The following is a 17,620-nucleotide window of genomic DNA, read 5'->3' as shown; positions in this document are numbered from 1 at the left end:
AGTTTGAGTCAACCAACAGATTAAAGGTTTCTTTTTAGGAAACGATACAAATCCATATGGCATTAGAAGTTTAAGATTCGTCTCTACCTAGACTGCCGAACTCAGAGAAGTTATATTTAAAATATGGGTTAATTTAATGATCGTCTTATTTTTTCAGATTAATAACCCGAAAAACTGCCGTCTTTGTTAAGCAATAAATTATATTTAGAGCGAAAAAAGTTATTAACCCAATTCTTGGTACCTGGGAAAGTCTTCAATTAAAAATACCAATTAAAAAATCCCCTTAGCCTCTTCAAAGCCAAAATTACCGCGATTTCGAGTTAGTCACCCGCAGTCAAAATACTTGTTGATGGTTAATATCTGGGTTATGCAAACCAGACTACGGGGAATTGCCGTGATAAGAATGATATCGGAGGATTTTTGGCATTACAAACACGTTTATAACTGGGGTAACAATCTAATGACCTCTAATCGACGGCCGATTCGATGACGAACCAAACGAGATCTAGATTTCCAGGTAACCGTTGGACGATTGTTTACGGATTGTTGAAGGAAGTACCAGAAGCCCAAGTCCGGTGCGTAGGGTGATTGCCATACTGATACGTCTTATCTGGAGCTAGATAGGAGAAAAGCCACTTTATTTATGGCAGCTCCAGACTTTTCTGGTAGGCATAAAAGCGTTGGCCAGTAGCCAGTTAGGACCAAGTTACAAACGAACCGTTGAACGAGCAACATGAACTCCCATCTCATCGCCATCCTGCTGGCCACCGTGGCCATCGGCTCCTCCATTGCGAATCCCAGCCTCCTTTCTGGGCCCTCGAGAATCATGGAGATCATGAGTGCCACCAGCGAAATGCAGCGGAATAACCCACAACTGGCCGCCGCCTGTTTCAACTACTACGATGGCGTTTTCAAAAATGACTGGTCTATCTACGAGGATGAGTACAACCAGTGCGTGGACAAGTACGAGGGCGGCCATAAGGAGGTCCTGAGGCGATACGATTCTGTGGTCTGGGATCTCAGCAATTCCACCTTCGACTCCTGCATGTTTTTGCTTGACTGTGATAACAAGAATGATAGTCAGAAGGCTCTGTCCTGTTACGCCGTTGAGGTAAAGTATTAAAATATTTTGTAGACCCAGAACAAAAATCCTTGACTATAGTAAACTTTCCTTGATGATTTATCATAACATTATCTTTTTAAAAATTAATAAAATATATATTATCTTTTTCAGGGTCCCAAATACGCCAAGAACTTGACCGCTGTTGGTTCCAGTGCTTCCGTTTTTTACGGATCTCTGGGACAGGAGATTGAGCAACTTGCTTACACCCGTGAACTTTGCTGCAACACCTCGGCTCGGAACTACGAGGTTCGGTCCGGCAACTCCTATGAGGCTTTCCAGAGCTGCATGGCGGGACTGTCTCCTGTGCCGGTGGACACCACCACCAGCAGGCCCATTAGCAGCACAAGTCCCCCACCAACAACCCAACAGAGCACAACCCAATCCAGCTCATCTGCCCCGCAAATCACAACGGTCAGGCCAAACCAATCTTCTCATATCGAATCCGAAGAAAGAAGCAGTGCCAACGGCAATCACAGATTGGCCAGGAAACTGGAAAGTATTTACAGACATGTTGTTTAAGAAACGAACTATTTTAAAATAAAGTGTATATATATTCAAGAAAATATTAAAAAAGAGCAATCCAAGTCTGCCTTTATATTGTAAAAACTATAAAGAGGTAAAAAATCAATCAATTTTTTACTTTTAAGCGAGTTATCCAGGGTTTTTTATAAAGACCTTTTTGATTTATGGTGAATTGATATTTGTTAAGGTGTATTTTGCATTTAAAAATGTTTGATTTTTAAGGATTAAGAAGAATTTATGTTATCTATCAGGGAAACGATTTATAATGCTTTTTGAATGGCTCTTTATATAACATATGGACACATATTTTATGTAGCTAATTAATTTTTTTTTAATGCTGTGATTTTTCGGAATGGTATCTGAGAAATTTTTTTATAAGACTACTATGATTTATGGTATCTTAGCTAGGGTTTATTTTATTTATGTGATATGGTGATAAGATATATGTGAAGCGATTCCCAACGTTTTGTTTATATATATTTTAAAGACAGTAAGTAAGTAGTATTCAATTAATATTTGTTAAAAATTTACAACTTGAGCTTTTTTGGAAGCGAAACTGGGGAAATCGAGTCCCAACCCTATTTGAAAGACATTTATAGCATATCTTAAAATTAGTTTTTATTTATTATATAATCTTTAGTTCTTTTAACTTTTTGGGAATGGTATATATACCTTTGCTAGGACGACTATGATAAATCGTACATTTTTTATTCAAGGTTTTTCCTTGCATTTGCAAAATCTGATATCGGGGAAAATGATTTCCAACATCCTTTTAAAGGTTCTGAAGACTGTGATTTTTTTCCGACTGTTAGGCTGAACACTCCACGTAATTGAAGGACAAGCTGCAGGCAATTGCAAATGGGTAACAGAAAATGGACTGGCCTCATCTTAAAACCAAACAGATGGCATCAAGTGATGAAGTCAATCTGGAAACTCAAACGAGAAACTAAAACCCATTGCAACTTACTTAATTAACGGTCCGATCTAGGTGGAAAAGCGAGAAGGAAACCAACCTGATGCGATGCAAATAAAACTTTTTGCATTTGCCATCAGTCCAAGTTTATCAAAGATCCGCAGGACATGGAGGAGTAGTAAGGGGAAAGGAAAAGGTGGGCAAACATGTAAATCAGCCTGGGAAAACTTTACCCCGGGCGGGGGACAAACAAAGGGGGAAAATCCAGGGGGTGGTGGTGGGTGGGGCATTTTAAGGTAGCGGTAACAGTTAAATAAACAGAAGAGGCATTTTCCTAGCGGTGCTTTTTATTCAAATTTAATTGCATGTGTTGTTATTGTTTGTGCAGCTGCCGGCGGCCTTGTTGTCACTGCAATTAAAACAAATTAGAAGCGCTGTGCAAAGGGGAGATTTCACTTTGCCAAAATAAAGCCAATAACTTGGCAAGTTGCAAAAGTGTCCTGCATCCTGGCCTCCATGCATCCTGCCTATTTTGCGGGGAAATGGGGTATGGGAACACTGCACCCCCCAAAACACACACTCAAAGAACACGCAATTAAGATATGCAAATTAGAAGTTGTCCTTGCCTTTGCAGCTCCTGTATATTCCTGATGAAATCTCCACTCCACTGAGCTCTGATAATTATGAAGGGGCATGCGATGGGTGCAGCTTTAAACTTGTCCAACTATCTAGACAATAGCTATTTATTTAAGACCACAATAATAGCTCAAGTGAGTCATTACACTTTTCGAAATGTAACAATTACGAGCGACTCTGATAAAGCTGAAGTGCATATTGTTCGGTCATTAGTCATAAAAATTGGGTATATCAAAATCAGTAATCAATCTCTGCCCGTATATTGACTAGTAAATTAGTTGATAAGCCCTGGGAAATCCTAAAGCCCCTGGCCTAAAATTAGTTTTTCCCTTTAACGATAGACACTCAACCTTAGCATGTTTATATTTTATTTGCCAACTCGAAGGTCTTATCAAGTTCCACTTTTGACCAATAACAAACCACTATGACGATTGAATCTATTTTTTATTTTTAATAGGCTCTGTGAATTTTCTAGGAATTGAACTGCAAGACAGACAAATAGACTGCACGTGTTTCTTCTCCAAGAAAAGCACTCCAACTAGATTAGATTGTTCTAGAACTACAGAAATCACAGGCCATTTGCGCTTTTCCTTTCATCTTCTCTCCTCAGACGAAAGGTATTTTATCAAATTCGGAATAATACGTTTAAAGACCCATTCCGGGAAGTGTTGATTCCGATCGAACGCTGATCTAACTGAGTAAAAATTTTGGGAGCGGTACGGAGGATACCCTTGGGCTGGATTTGCCGGGTGGGTCCCGTTGAGTGGCGGTTATAAAATCGATAAGACTGATAGCTACGCCCGGCTTTTCGAGATAGCTCGAGTGATTGGCTAAAACCGAGGCAATAACACGGCAATAACATGGTATTTTTTAATGGAAACTAACTGAGAAATATTTTTTATGGACCACTCAAGGGCGGCGCCTATAAATACTGCAGCGTTTAGGTGGATTCAACAAGTTCGAATCGATCGCTGGAACAGTGAAAACGTGATAGTCTACAGAAATACTAATAGAAAAAAATATTACAGAAATATTACAAAAATGCAAGCCATATTGTGCATTGTCCTTTTGGCCATCGGCCTTAGCCAGATTTCGGCCTTGCCCTCTCCTGCTCTGCAACTCGACCAGCCGGGCAACAACTTGATGCAGTTCCTCCTGCAATCCAGGGATCTCAGCAGAGATGGCTCCCACTCCATCGACTGCATAAGCTACTATCTCCCCCTGATCGACCAGGCTGGAACCGTTTACAAAGAGCAAATATCGGCGTGCCTGGAGCAGTCTGCTCTGGAGATCGCTCAGATCAACGACACCACCAAGGCCGACCGAGAAGCTATCGACGCCTCCGCCACCAATTCCTGCGATGCCCTCAAGATCTGCAGTGAACTCGAAGCCGCCGAGAACTTCTTCGAATGCTACAGCAAAGCCGTAAGTTAATATACCTAGTATACATAAATCTTACTCAAAAAAATCACGCCACCTAAAATAAGGTAGTAACAATACGTTCACATTTTACAATTTACTACATTTTGAAAATTGATTATTTAATTACTCATAGCAATGACTTTGATTTTTTACTTATCACGCTGATTTCTCATAGATAAACTACCTTTAATGATACTTTTATACGTAAACAAGTTGTACCTTAGACCTATCACGTTTACAGGTTACTGATTAAAGGAATAGTCTAGTAAGTTAGCTCCTAACTTGAAATTAAAACAAGGGAGAACGCTATAGTCGAGTACCTCGACTATCAGATACCCGTTACTCAGCTATATGGAGATATGCAAGCAGCAAAACGAGATTAAAATGCGCCACCTACCGGCGGTATACAGATTTAAGCGTTATGGGCGTTAGAGTGGGCGTGGATCAATCGATAGGTATTGACGAGACGAATACATTTCAGTTAAAATTTTTTATCTAGCATGAAAATTGTGGGCGTCACAGGGTTTTGCGGTTTGTGGGCGTTAAAGTGGGCGTGGCAAACTTTTTTTTGGATCAATCGATAGGTATTGACGAGACCAATACATTTCAGTTAAAATTTTTTATCTAGCATGAAAATTGTGGGCGTCACAGGGTTTTGCGGTTTGTGGGCGTTAAAGTGGGCGTGGCAAACTTTTTTTCGGGTCAATCGATAGGTATTAATGAGAAATTTACATTTCAGTTAAAATTTTCTATATAGCATCAAAACTGTAGGAGCCACAGTTTTGGGCGGTTTGTGGGCGTTAGAGTGGGCGTGGCAGTCTACTGAAACAAACTTGCGCTGCGTAGGAAGCTCAGGAATCTGCACGCCAAATCTCAATAGCCTAGCTCCCATAGTTTCCGAGATCTCAGCGTTCATCCGGACAGACGGACAGACGGACAGACGGACAGACGGACAGACGGACATGGCTAGATCGACTCGGCTAGTCATCCTGATCAAGAATATATATACTTTATGGGGTCGGAAACGCTTCCTTCTGCCTGTTACATACTTTCCGACGAATCTAGTATACCCTTTTACTCTACGAGTAACGGGTATAACTATATATACATTTATAAGATTATCATTATCTAATATATTATATCACTAATTTACTTTGTTGTTTTCATTAAAGGGTTCCGACAGCACCAAGTCCATGTTCACCATATCTGCCAACGCCTCCGAACTGCTGGCCGTTGTGAAGGAAGAAAAGCGCCTCATCCAGGTTAATGAATACGTGTGCACCAACAAGACGCAGAGGATCTATGAAGAGGATTCGGCCAAGCACTACGAGGATCTGAAACTGTGCATGGGTGGTGCTCCCATTCCATCTGAAACCACGAGCTCTGAAGCTCCATCCACGCAATCTTCAACTGAATCTTCCTCGACTGATTCGTCCTCGACCGAATCTTCTTCGACTGATTCGTCCTCAACTGATTCGTCCTCGTCTGAATCCTCCCCTGATGATTCGTCCTCGTCTGAATCGTCCTCCACTGATTCCTCATCAGATTCCACGGCGTCCTCCTCTGATTCCTCATCTGACTCCACGGAATCCTCAACTGAGTCGTCCTCCACTGAATCAACCACGGCAAGTTCAGGAGGCGAAAAGGAAGCCCTTCCCGAGGAGGACTTGAAATCGGAATCCAGTCAGAACAAGAGTGAAATGCAGCGGCTTGTGAACAGCCTGCAGGAGTGGTTCAAAACTCACTAAGCCATCGTGTTAATTATTCCTTCATATAATAATAAACGAAGCAAAATAAAAACAAATAGATAAACATTACTAAATTATTTAATAGAAAACGAAAAATATATATGTTTTCTAATTATACATAATAACAGATGAATCAATAATTAAAGTTTGCCTTGCCAAAAATTAGAAAGCCTTTATTTAACGGGGGAATAACAAATACTAAACTTGAGAAATAGAACCGTGTGATTCATTGTGTAACCCACTTAAGATACCCCCTGTTATCAAGCGCTAGTCCTCGTTTAATGGGCTAAGTACAGTGTTAACCGCTGTTTGAATGACCGGACGCCAGCAAATCAATTAGAACCATTCGCTCGATAAGTGGCCAACTATATTGGCCATTACCAATGCCAGATAAGAGGGCTATTTATGGAGGGTTAAGTCAGAGAAAAACTTATTAAAAATGAAAAATGAAATCGGAAGGAATCTCGACGCCGATTTTGGTAAAAAGATACCAACTTAATTAGCTTTTAATCAGCATGAATTAATGATTCCTCAATGACAACTTCAATTGCCGAAAATTGTGATAGAGCAGGGCTATAAAAATATGATCCAAAGACCAGTAGCTTTCAGTACGAATTCGAGATCCGTTAAGTCGGTTAGTAAGGTCGGAGGAATATATTCACAAAATGAAGTTCGCTATCGCCTTGTGCCTGCTTTTGGCCACCAGTGGTTTCGCCACCCTGGTCCCCACCCATCCCGCCGATCTGGTCTCCATGTTGGCCCGCCAACAGTTCGCCGTGCGCTCCATGATGGCCGCCCCCGAGGCCCGCGATGAGTCGACCCTGATCAACGACTGCTTCAGCCACTACATGGAGGACCAGACCAACGTGATCATCAGCTACAACCAGCAGTACACCGGATGCCTGAGGACCGCCCAGTCTGGTCGGGATGAGCTCACCCAGGAGAGTGCCTCGGAGCGCCAGGCACTCCTGGATCGCACCAACAATATGTGCACCAGCCTGACCAAGTGCGACGAAAAAGTCGATGGACTGGAGTTCTTCGACTGCTACCGCAATGCCGTAAGCATGATAGCTAGAATACATAGATCACATATGTAGAACAGATAGATGCGACAGAAAAGATTAAAATGCTTAAGATTGTATTAGGAAGAAGTTTTCCATTCCTAACTTGTAATAATAATAACCACTTGTATATAATAACCAGAACGGATAGATTAGAATGCGACAATTAAGATTTAAAAGGGGTATATTTTATAGGAAGTGTTTGGCTTTTACTGATTAAGAATCCATTCTTAACTTTCGTATTTATTAACGCTTGATTAGGTTTAATCAATAAGCGTGCCATTAATGTGTTAGCTTTGACCCCCAGTCTATTTTGGCTGATAAGCGCTAAGGCGCTCAGAAAAAAAAGGGAAAGTTGAAAGTAATTCTCTTTCATAAATATTTATACAATATTTTTAGTAATACCCTTATATGCTTTAGTCCTCCGACAGCTACAGGGTGATGTTCACCCTGAACAGTGACTCCAGCCTGGACTACAACCGCATTAGTGCCAGGTACCAGGTGATCGAGACCGATTTCACTGACTGTGTGGATACGGCTCGTGTGAAATACGCCCACGATATGGATAGCTGTGACGAGAGCTTGACGGTCTGCTTAAACGGAAATGCTGATGCCGAAACCACTCCTGCTGCTCCTACTACTACTCCTGCTGCTCCTACTACTACTCCTGCTGCTCCCACCACAACTCCCGCTGCTCCCACCACGACTCCAGCTGCTCCCACCACCACTCCAGCTGCTCCCACCACCACTCCAGCTGCTCCCACCACGACTCCAGCTGCTCCCACCACAACTCCAGCTGCTCCCACCACCACTCCAGCTGAGCCCACCACCACTCCCGCTGTTCCCACCACCACTCCCGCTGTTCCCACCACAACTCCCGCTGCTCCGACCACAACAGCTGAGCCCACCACCACTCCAGCTGCTCCCACCACAACTCCAGCTGCTCCCACCACAACAGCTGAGCCCACCACAACTCCAGCTGCTCCCACCACAACAGCTGAGCCCACCACCACTCCAGCTGTTCCCACCACCGAAGCTCCTGAAGTCGCCACCACTGAGCGTTCACCTGAGGAGGACCTCAACAGGTCTGCCGCCGTAGCTCACAAAAGAACTTTTAATCTGTTCAAGCGCTTCTTCTAAGAGTTAAAATTTTTTAAATATTTATTGTATTCATTTAAAAATTGTAATCACCGTAAAAGTCCCAATAAAAGCGGTTGCGTATAAAGCGTAGAATACTTTCGGGTTCGATTGGAAATTGATTGCCTAAAAAGGTGAAAGCAGTGGCGCACTTGGGGTTTTTACCAAGGGGTTTTAAAAATATTTTTATAAAATTATTTAAATTTAAAGTCCTTACTAAGCGTGTATTAACTGTTGTTATAGATTTCAGGAATACATATGCTTAACCCTTCCTTAATTCCCCTGAGAACGTCGCTGGGTGTTACTTATCGCTGGGTATGGACATTATCTCGCTTGTCCCCGCTAGACAAGCTCCATACCACCGGCTACTGGTGTTATTTCAGACTGTTCGCATGGGAGATCGGATCAGAGGGCTTCAAACCAGCGGACGACACTTGCAATCATTGTGCACGACGGCAGATAAGTAGAGCACCTCAACTTGTCGTAAATAGCTGGCCTTCGGGCTGGTCAATAAAACCGAATTGGTTCGAAACGATTTATTAGGAAGTGATCAATTAGCCGCTCGGCCCTCAAGCGGCGTCGTTGGTTCTTCAGCGGCATTCGAGATCGGCGGCCAAATGGAAGCGCTACAGAAATTTGCGAGAACGGAGACCAGCTGTCGCCACTACTGGGCACTTACCATTCTTTTGTTGTCCCTTTACTTGGGTTACTCGGAGGGTGGTAAGGCCCCCATGGATTATCCCACCCCCGAACCCGATCTCACCGTCGACGAGTGCCATGACGAGTTCACCATTGCCTGTGCCAACGCCTCACAGGTCTTTACCAACTCCTACGATCTGTGCGAACTGAATGCCAACGAGACCATTGTAAATCTGGAGGTGGATGTCGAGCTGGAGCGACTGCAAATCGAACTGGGCTCCAGTGCAGTGTGTGGAAATATGCGAATCTGCGATACATTGGATGACGATCTGGAATACTTTAAGTGCATCAATGAGAACGTGAGTTATTATACATTTTAGATGATCTGTATAGATTAAAGTTCGAAGTCTAAGATCGGTGTTGATGTTTAAATATCGTTTATGTTGTACTTAGATAAGAACAAAAAGTTTATTGAACTTGATATATGATATTGGATATAATTTATATTTTTCCGAAAAAAACTCAACTTTATCTAAATTCTATGCTCTTACCTTTAGGGAACTCGCAATCTCGACATCCTGACCGAGATAACTTACAACGCCACAAGTGCCCATACACGTCTGCGAGAGGATTATGATGCAGTGCACCGGACTTTCCTGCTTTGCAGTCTGGATGCCCAGCAAAACTACATGAAGGATCTAAGGCAGGCCCATAAAGAACTTACACAATGTCGATCAGAAATCGATGAGCTTAGCGAGCAATAAGAGCTTATCTGCTGCTATATAAACAAAATGATAAAGGGTGAATGAACACCATTATAAAATGAAACTTACTCATAATAATTTACTATGAGTTGATATTAACTTCTTATAAGAACACTATTGTTTTAACTAGTTAACTTTATAATGCAAGTATTAATCTTTTAAGCTTAAATAAAATGGCATTAGAATTTCGTTTTTGAAATTTAAATCAATAAACAATTCAATAATATCGATGAACATATAAAGGTTAAAGGACACATTTCTATATAAAAATTTGAACTCCTATTTTAATGATATATAACGGTAAACATCGAAATATTTTATTGCAATTCTGTAGTACATGAAATCGAATTAAATCCTATCCCACCTCTTACTACGGCGTTTCATTCTGCTGTAGGCACTCATCCAACGATTTAAAGATATTATCTGTTCCTTGGACATAATTATGTTCGGTTTGATTTGTGCATAAGTAGTGCTCCATTTCGATGCTACTCAATTTCTTATTTAGGATCAGCGCCTGCTCGGCAGCATTAAAGGAAATATTGTAGACATTGGTCAACTGTAGTTTGGTCTATATGGAATGAAAGATTATTAGATATTGTAATGGGGGTTTTAAGACACCCACTTACCATTCTGGCAAAGCAGTTGAAAAAGTCCAGGGATTCCGTCAGTGACAAACACTGGTCAATATAGGAACTCATGTTTAAGGCAGTGTCTCTGATCTTTTCCTGAGCTTCAGTAGCATCCGTTAGCAGTGACTGTCGTTCATTGGTGGCACTCTTTTGGCAGGCACTGTATCCCTGCGACCAAGTAGCTCCTTGGTTTTCCAACTCCGGTAAATAGCGAGCAAAGCACTTCTTGGTATTGCCCAGATTGGAAACTGTATCCTTTCCTTCATCCAAATAAGAATACAAGCTGTTCAGAGTTTGGGGAGGCTCAGCAAAGACCTAGAAAATACCTCTAGAATTAATAGAAATTTTAAATATTTGTATATTTACCCCTAGGGCGAAAAGCAGCGTTATAATAACAGTTTTCATGACACTTGTGGCCACAAACGACTGACCAAAATCGAATCGAAATTTCCGCGTAAACCGAAAGTTGGTAATGTAATCTGACATTGATGCATTGTTTGTTTATAGGTTGCTTATCTTGCGGTACGTCTGCAAATAACGATCTAGTAGCTCCCAAACTTTCTACTTGATTGTAGGCGACAAAAAGTGTTGCATACTTTTAGGTAAAAGGAAAAGTTCTTGAGCGAAAGTTTGGCCCAGCAATTAATTACGTCATTCTATAAAAAAAGTTAGGGGCACTTTTCACATAGATATAGGGTTTCATTAACCAATCGTTACACCAATCGATTCCAGGCAAATCTTAAGCCCTTAAGCTGGGGAACTCACTTGGCCAAGTTCAAAGAACCGCGGGCAAGGCCTTCCGGTGGTTCCTGGCCATCTTATCAGCTTTTGACCCTGAATACACGTGTTTGGCATCAAATGGGAATGCACATGCAAAGCAATTTGTGGGTCTGGGCATTACGCATACGCATTAATGCTACCTAATTGATCGACGCCCGGTAACAGGAAAATATTCACAAAAATATCATTTCGCCCAAACGGATCAATCATTCGCCCCGTAGGCCACGTATATAAAGCATTTGCGCCTGTTCCTTGGCAGTGACAGTTAAGATCGAACCGCCAACGAAACGACCGCAATTATGAAGCTACTGTGCAGTGTGCTAATCCTCGCCAGCGTTCTGGCCGCCAACGTAAATTTTTATATAAGATAGCTGACCGATTCCGGTGGTAACCAGTTCGGCTTTCGCTTTCCAGGCCAAGCCCAATGTCCAGCTGCAGCTGCAGAGTGCCTTGGACCAGTACATGGTGCATGCCCGCGACCTGGACGCCACCGTTTCCGCGGACGTGACCACCCAGTGCTTCAACCTCTACCTGCCCATGCTGAACGAGGTGGCTGCCACCTTTTCGAGTTCCTACCAAGGATGCATCAGCACCGCCAATGCCCAGACCGCCAATCTGACCGCCCAGGCCGATCAGCAGCAAAAGATCTACCAGTCGGAGGTCACCAGCCTCTGCAGCGCCTTCACCGCCTGCAACAACGACAGCGACACCACCACCTTCTTCAACTGCTACGCCAGTGCGGTGAGTTAAGGCTAACTGGCGGTTAAGATCCTCTAGTTAGGGGTACTGTATAGGTTAAGAAGGATAGAAGTAATAAGATTAAGGAACACTTGCGACTCACATAGTTTCCTATCAAAAGATCCACCACCTTCTTCAACTGATAAGCCAGTGCGGTGAGCTAAGGCTAACTAGCGGTTAGGATCCTCTAGTTAGGGGTACTGTATAGGTTAAGAAGGATAGAAGTACTAAGATTAAGGAACTCTTGCGATTCACATAGTTTCCTATCAAAAGATCCACCACCTTCTTTAACTGCTAGGCCAGTGCGGTGTGTTAAGCCTAACTAGCGGTTATTATCCTCCAATTAGGGTTACTGTATAGATTAAGAAGGATAGGAGTACCAAGATTAAGGAACACTTGCGACTTACATAGTTCCCTATCAAAAGATCCACCACATTCTTCAACTGCTACGCCATCGCGGTGAGTTGCAGCTAACTGGCGGTTATGATCCTCCAGTTAGGAATACTCTGTAGGTTAAGACAGATACAGGTACTAAGATCAGGGAACACTTGACAATTGACACACTGTGTTAAAAAAACATCATAGGGTTTCAGCTATCTTTCGGTTATGACCCGTAATTAGGGATACTGTAATGTGGTAGGGGTTAAATTTTATATTAGCTTGCAGCTAATCAGTGCTTTGGATGTTCTGGTTAGGAGCAGTTTGTTAAGAATAATGAGTTCCTCATTATTTCGTAGTAATCTTAAAAACATAAACATACAGTTAACTAGCGGTTAGGATCCTCCTGTTTGGGGTTCTGTTCAGAAGAAGATGGGGGAACATTAACTACAAGTTTTTTTTGAGTAGGTAGTAATTTACTTTTGGAAATTCTTAGCTTAAAAAAACATTCCTTCTTCTTAAAAAATAATTTCCCCTTATTTTACCCAAGGCCGAGAGTGATGTGTCCGTCATCTACGACATCGCCACCAACGCCGCCAGTTCGGCCAGCAGCTTGAGCATGGGCATCAAGGCCATCCAGGACACGGAGTACCAGTGCACCAACACCACGGAGAGCAACTATGTCCGGGACACGGCCGCCACCTACGACCTGCTGGACAGCTGCCTGAAGTACGGAGTGCCCACCACCTCCACCGCTGCCCCCTCCGCCACTAGCCCCGTTGCTAGCTCGAGCGGGGCTCCTGTCACTGATGGCACCACTACTGCTGCGTCATCCAGCGTACCTGCCGCTGCTGTGAGCACCGATGCCCCCGGAACCGATGCTCCGGTGACCACTGTTGAACCCGGAACCGATGCTCCGGTGACCTCCGCCGCGGCAGGCACTCCGGCCTCCTCTTAAGCCATTAATTCGAGTAATTGCAAGCAATAAATGAGCATTCGAAAAACTTTAATTGGGCGTTCCTTAAACTTTTCTAACAAATAAGATAAATTAATACAAGTTCAGCCTATTCCAGAAAATATATATGGATAGGGCATCTCAAAAAATATTCACATATGAAAAATTAACATGTGCATTAAAAGTTCTCATTGGAATTTGCAAATGGAAATCTATTTATTAACAATGGACAGTTTTTGTGGGTTTTAAATAACCAACAAATGAGCATTTAAAAAACATTAATTGGAGGTTCTTTAAACTTGTCTTAAAATCTAGATATATTAATACAAGTTCAGTCTATTCCAGAAAATATCAATGAGATAGGGCCATTTCGAAAAATAGCCACAAATAAAAAATCAATGTACACATTTTACGTTTGCAAATGGAATTCTATTTATTTACAATCAACACTTTTTAAGATTTTAAAATAACCTTTAAATAAGCATTTGGAAAAAATTAATGGGGGGTTCTATAAACTTTTCTTAAAGAAAATATCTATGATATATTATGCATATCGAAAAGTATTCCCGATTAAAAATTGATTAAAGCACTTTAAGCTTACAATGGAAATTACGAAAATAAATCTATTAATTTAAAATGAAAAGTGTTTTTTTAGATTTTAAATAACCAATTTTACAAGTTTTTAACGAGATTTTGGCCAATACATCTAAAACGTTTTAAAAAGTTGAAAATATGTAATACAAATTGGAGTTGCCACGTGTTTTTTGGTAAGTTAATAAAACAAGGTAATTCTAATTATTAGCAAAAAATAAGATATATTTACAAATAAATTTCATGAAGTAGCACAATAATGTGTGTGATAGAATATAACCTACGTATAAACGCAAACAAATTGTCTTTGGTTGCAGAAAAGTGTAGTCTATTTTTGGCCCAAAAGGGAAAACGGTTAATCGAAAGTTTACCTGTGTAAATAATATTTAAATAAATACAGAGATATGGAGGATTTTCGCTTTAAAATTGGGCCTTGTTACTCATGCTTACAGCAATCGATTTAAGGGATATTAAACTCTTAAGCTGCTCAAAGACCTTTGATAAGTTTGAAGAACCGCCTATTTGGCCTATCGCAGGTTGTTGGCTATCTTACATTGTTATCCACATTTGACCCTGACTCATCGAGTGGTATTGTCTGGTCATACGCCTTAATTCTACCTAATTGATCGCCATACGACTGCAGGAAAAAATCACACCAACTTGAAGTTGGCCAAACGGATCCATCATTTGCCCTGCCTTCCGTGTATATAAAACATTTAGGCCAGTTCTTTGGTAGCGACAGTAAAGATACAACCACCGACATGAAGCTTCTGTGCAGTGTGCTAATCCTGGCCAGCATTTTGGCTGCAAATGTAGGGTTACCTGGATATTTGAAGAGTTTTGGGAAGTAACTTGTAATTTTTCCTTTAGGCCAAACCCAACATGCAGATCCAGAGCGCCTTGGATCAGTATCTGGTGCATGCCCGTAGTCTGGATAACATTGTTTCCGAGGATGTGACCACTCAATGCTTCAATCTCTACATGCCACTGCTGAACGAAGTGGCTGCCACCTTTTCGAGTTCCTACCAAGGATGCATCAGCACCGCCAATGCCCAGACCGCCAATCTGACCGCCCAGGCCGATCAGCAGCAGAAGATTTACCAGTCGGAGGTCTCCAGCCTATGCAGTGCCTTTACCTCCTGTGACAGCGACAATGATACCACCAGTTTCTTCAATTGCTATGCCAGTGCGGTGAGTTAATCATATTTTAATAAGAAAGTTAAAACAAATAATAACTATATTAACCCATAGGCCCAGAGTGATGTCTCCGTGATCTACGACCTGGCCAGTAATGCTGCTGGATCAGCCAGTTCCTTGACCTTGGGCATCCAAGCCATCCAGGACACGGAGTATCAGTGCACCAACGCCACGGAGAACAACTATGTCCGGGATACGGCGGCCACCTATGATCTTCTGAACAATTGTCTAAAATACGGAGTGCCCACTACCACCACAGTGGGAACTACCTCCACGCGTGCCCCCACGACCTCCACCTCAGACGGGCCCTTCTATTTCGATCTCTGATTATTCCTAAGAGCCTCTCAAATTTGAAAGAAAAACATTAGCAACTTGTGCAAGCAATTGTAATAAGTATGTGTGCATTTAAATAATTTAATTTTTGAAAATCAGAAAAACACCATTCGTTTACTTAAGTTTATAAATGGATGTTGGAGTTTTAAGGTATTGGAAATGTAAATTATAGTTATTCAGAGATCCAATAACTTTGGGTCAAAGTTTTAAATAACTTTTGATAAGTTGCAAATAAATATTTACCTTTTTCGTTATAATTATATAAATGTAATAATTTTGTTTATAGATCAGCGCCGTAATAAATTAAATAAAATTAAATTTATTGGGCCTTAGGAAAAATCATAATAAAAACGAATCATTCAAAGTAAAAGAAATATTATTTTTAAGAAGATGCAAGAGAAGTGTATATCTTCAGGAGTGTTATTCGATTCTCACAGTGTAGAAATGTTCTTAGAGATTTAATCTCGAGTTGCATAATTGTGCGTAATATTCGGTTATTTCTGGCGCCAGCAGGTCACTTGGCTAGACATTTGGGGAGGGGCACGTACGTATACCCATCTAGTCTATGGGAACCCCGAAGCATCAGCGGAAAGTTTTAAACCTCTCCCATCTGAGAGAAAAGACAATCGCCGCTGGCCGAACTTACACCTTTCGTCGGCGAGAGCGGACCCATAAATATTCAATCCGAGGTGGTCTTATCGGCGATACATTCTATTATCTCTCCGGTTTGCGGCTGTTGGCGCTTTAAAGTGTGCCCACACACACTGGGTTGTGCTCAGTCGAATTCTGTTCTCGGACCATTAAACATTGAACACCCAACATGAGAGTCGTCGCATTTGCTGTTTTTCTCGCCGGATTGTGCGTGCTGTCCGGACTGAACGTAATGAAAATGAAAATGAAAATGGGAATGAGTCTGGGGTGGTGACAATCGACTGGGCGTAACCCTATACCATTTTCCCCCCACAGGCGGCGCCCGTGGAATGCAATAACGGCAGTGGAACTCAGATCTCCGATGGCAACGGCTATCAAAGTCAGACGCAAACCGGCCCGGGTTGCCAGAGCCAGACCTCCGAGGACGGATCCCAGTCCCAGAGCCAGAGCCAAACGGGCAATGGCTACCAGTCGCAGACGCAGTGCAGCGGATCCTCCTGCGGTCAGTTCAGCCCCTTCCCTCCATTGTTTACCCTCAGGCCATTCGAGCCCCTGCAGCCCCTGCAACCCATCACCTGGCAGCCTTTCGGCCTGGGGAGGAACTACCAGGTGCAACAACAGACCAACCTCGATTAAGTTCTTAAACTGGTAAACCCAACCAAGGCTAAATAGATTGATTAAACTTAAAATAACACTAACAATTTGTTTTTTATTTATTTCAAATTTGCTTCTTTAATTTTGCAGATTGCAGTCTATTTTTGTGAAGTTTTAATTCTTAAAATAATGATAGGCATTCCATAATTATTATTATTATAATATTATTATTGAATTGCTAAATTTGGGTCAAAATTTAAATTGACGTTCAAGAGTAAACTAGTTTTAATTTTAAACAAAAAATTCTGAATTATAGGCTATTGTATTTATAATAAACAAAGTTTGTCCAAGCTAAATGGTTCCAAATTTAAATTAAATCCTAACAACTGAACTTGCAGTTATTAGCAGCAAGCTTAAATGTTTCTTTTTGAAGAAGAAATATGTGGTAAATTTTAATTAATCCAAATTATCTGACATGCAATCTACATTAAAATGTTCATAATAAAAAGAAGAGTGTTAGCTTAACTTTATAAGCCACATCTATGCAAACTAGTGAATATTTTTTGTTTTATGAATTTTCAATATGTGGTTGATTTTTATAGTGGAACAAACAGAATATTGAAACCACTCCCTCAAAGCCTCGCAAATATTCAGAAAAGTAATAAAATCAAAATTTCTCTTTCCCCTTAGTTTAAGCATTTGTAGTTTATGGTAAACTTGATTTCTCCAAGCTTAAAAAATCCTAACGATAACAATCCATACATATATGTATGTTAGAAATAGAAAACGTTTCAAATATTGTTAGGGTA

The 17,620-nt window shown here is 41.5% G+C and overlaps 8 protein-coding genes across 8 annotated transcripts; 7 read left to right on the top strand and 1 right to left on the bottom strand.

Moving 5' to 3' along the window:
• The first annotated feature begins 693 nt into the window (after positions 1-693).
• On the top strand, positions 694-1,707 carry LOC108008694 (uncharacterized). The gene is made up of 2 exons (XM_017072590.4): positions 694-1,111; positions 1,235-1,707. Exons 1-2 carry the CDS (start codon positions 734-736, stop codon positions 1,640-1,642), a joined length of 786 nt encoding a protein of 261 aa, XP_016928079.2. The 5' UTR covers positions 694-733; the 3' UTR covers positions 1,643-1,707.
• Positions 1,708-4,145: 2,438 nt separating this feature from the next.
• On the top strand, positions 4,146-6,438 carry LOC108008587 (protein P54). Its single transcript, XM_017072466.4, has 2 exons — positions 4,146-4,619; positions 5,789-6,438. The coding sequence occupies exons 1-2, from the start codon at positions 4,236-4,238 to the stop codon at positions 6,362-6,364; spliced, it is 960 nt and encodes a 319-aa protein (XP_016927955.2). The 5' UTR covers positions 4,146-4,235; the 3' UTR covers positions 6,365-6,438.
• A 526-nt stretch (positions 6,439-6,964) lies between these two features.
• On the top strand, positions 6,965-8,658 carry Muc55B (Mucin 55B). The gene is made up of 2 exons (XM_065863360.2): positions 6,965-7,422; positions 7,846-8,658. Exons 1-2 carry the CDS (start codon positions 7,030-7,032, stop codon positions 8,563-8,565), a joined length of 1,113 nt encoding a protein of 370 aa, XP_065719432.2. The 5' UTR covers positions 6,965-7,029; the 3' UTR covers positions 8,566-8,658.
• Positions 8,659-8,948: 290 nt separating this feature from the next.
• On the top strand, positions 8,949-10,170 carry LOC108008400 (uncharacterized). Its single transcript, XM_017072245.4, has 2 exons — positions 8,949-9,560; positions 9,759-10,170. The coding sequence occupies exons 1-2, from the start codon at positions 9,180-9,182 to the stop codon at positions 9,963-9,965; spliced, it is 588 nt and encodes a 195-aa protein (XP_016927734.2). The 5' UTR covers positions 8,949-9,179; the 3' UTR covers positions 9,966-10,170.
• A 108-nt stretch (positions 10,171-10,278) lies between these two features.
• Positions 10,279-11,016, bottom strand: LOC118876899 (protein TsetseEP). Its single transcript, XM_036813035.3, has 3 exons — positions 10,961-11,016; positions 10,592-10,909; positions 10,279-10,533 (listed from the first exon to the last, which is right to left on the bottom strand). Exons 1-3 carry the CDS (start codon positions 10,997-10,999, stop codon positions 10,336-10,338), a joined length of 555 nt encoding a protein of 184 aa, XP_036668930.3. The 5' UTR covers positions 11,000-11,016; the 3' UTR covers positions 10,279-10,335.
• A 629-nt stretch (positions 11,017-11,645) lies between these two features.
• On the top strand, positions 11,646-13,500 carry LOC108008227 (threonine-rich protein). The gene is made up of 3 exons (XM_017072018.4): positions 11,646-11,724; positions 11,789-12,115; positions 13,041-13,500. Exons 1-3 carry the CDS (start codon positions 11,674-11,676, stop codon positions 13,446-13,448), a joined length of 786 nt encoding a protein of 261 aa, XP_016927507.3. The 5' UTR covers positions 11,646-11,673; the 3' UTR covers positions 13,449-13,500.
• Positions 13,501-14,701: 1,201 nt separating this feature from the next.
• LOC108008828 (protein TsetseEP) lies at positions 14,702-15,637 on the top strand. The gene is made up of 3 exons (XM_017072736.4): positions 14,702-14,848; positions 14,907-15,227; positions 15,288-15,637. The coding sequence occupies exons 1-3, from the start codon at positions 14,798-14,800 to the stop codon at positions 15,558-15,560; spliced, it is 645 nt and encodes a 214-aa protein (XP_016928225.2). The 5' UTR covers positions 14,702-14,797; the 3' UTR covers positions 15,561-15,637.
• Positions 15,638-16,287: 650 nt separating this feature from the next.
• Positions 16,288-16,918, top strand: LOC108008796 (uncharacterized). The gene is made up of 2 exons (XM_017072693.4): positions 16,288-16,446; positions 16,533-16,918. Exons 1-2 carry the CDS (start codon positions 16,387-16,389, stop codon positions 16,851-16,853), a joined length of 381 nt encoding a protein of 126 aa, XP_016928182.2. The 5' UTR covers positions 16,288-16,386; the 3' UTR covers positions 16,854-16,918.
• Positions 16,919-17,620: the final 702 nt, after the last annotated feature.

This window comes from Drosophila suzukii, chromosome 2R (assembly GCF_043229965.1).
Source record: "Drosophila suzukii chromosome 2R, CBGP_Dsuzu_IsoJpt1.0, whole genome shotgun sequence".
Classification (NCBI taxonomy): Eukaryota; Metazoa; Arthropoda; class Insecta; order Diptera; family Drosophilidae; genus Drosophila; species Drosophila suzukii.
Note: the sequence above shows the minus strand (reverse complement) of the source record. Positions and strands in the feature narration are given on the sequence as shown.

Coding starts and splice junctions, on each gene's coding strand:
- LOC108008694 (XM_017072590.4), top strand. CDS start 734: ATGAACTCCCATCTCATCGCCATCCTGCTGGCCACCGTGGCCATCGGC. Junction 1,112..1,234: donor TGTCCTGTTACGCCGTTGAG/GTAAAGTATTAA, acceptor TATCTTTTTCAG/GGTCCCAAATACGCCAAGAA.
- LOC108008587 (XM_017072466.4), top strand. CDS start 4,236: ATGCAAGCCATATTGTGCATTGTCCTTTTGGCCATCGGCCTTAGCCAG. Junction 4,620..5,788: donor TCGAATGCTACAGCAAAGCC/GTAAGTTAATAT, acceptor TTTTCATTAAAG/GGTTCCGACAGCACCAAGTC.
- Muc55B (XM_065863360.2), top strand. CDS start 7,030: ATGAAGTTCGCTATCGCCTTGTGCCTGCTTTTGGCCACCAGTGGTTTC. Junction 7,423..7,845: donor TCGACTGCTACCGCAATGCC/GTAAGCATGATA, acceptor TATATGCTTTAG/TCCTCCGACAGCTACAGGGT.
- LOC108008400 (XM_017072245.4), top strand. CDS start 9,180: ATGGAAGCGCTACAGAAATTTGCGAGAACGGAGACCAGCTGTCGCCAC. Junction 9,561..9,758: donor TTAAGTGCATCAATGAGAAC/GTGAGTTATTAT, acceptor TCTTACCTTTAG/GGAACTCGCAATCTCGACAT.
- LOC118876899 (XM_036813035.3), bottom strand. CDS start 10,999: ATGAAAACTGTTATTATAACGCTGCTTTTCGCCCTAGGG. Junction 10,910..10,960: donor CGCTGCTTTTCGCCCTAGGG/GTAAATATACAA, acceptor GGTATTTTCTAG/GTCTTTGCTGAGCCTCCCCA. Junction 10,534..10,591: donor TCAACTGCTTTGCCAGAATG/GTAAGTGGGTGT, acceptor CATTCCATATAG/ACCAAACTACAGTTGACCAA.
- LOC108008227 (XM_017072018.4), top strand. CDS start 11,674: ATGAAGCTACTGTGCAGTGTGCTAATCCTCGCCAGCGTTCTGGCCGCC. Junction 11,725..11,788: donor CCAGCGTTCTGGCCGCCAAC/GTAAATTTTTAT, acceptor TTCGCTTTCCAG/GCCAAGCCCAATGTCCAGCT. Junction 12,116..13,040: donor TCAACTGCTACGCCAGTGCG/GTGAGTTAAGGC, acceptor ATTTTACCCAAG/GCCGAGAGTGATGTGTCCGT.
- LOC108008828 (XM_017072736.4), top strand. CDS start 14,798: ATGAAGCTTCTGTGCAGTGTGCTAATCCTGGCCAGCATTTTGGCTGCA. Junction 14,849..14,906: donor CCAGCATTTTGGCTGCAAAT/GTAGGGTTACCT, acceptor TTTTTCCTTTAG/GCCAAACCCAACATGCAGAT. Junction 15,228..15,287: donor TCAATTGCTATGCCAGTGCG/GTGAGTTAATCA, acceptor ATTAACCCATAG/GCCCAGAGTGATGTCTCCGT.
- LOC108008796 (XM_017072693.4), top strand. CDS start 16,387: ATGAGAGTCGTCGCATTTGCTGTTTTTCTCGCCGGATTGTGCGTGCTG. Junction 16,447..16,532: donor GCGTGCTGTCCGGACTGAAC/GTAATGAAAATG, acceptor TTCCCCCCACAG/GCGGCGCCCGTGGAATGCAA.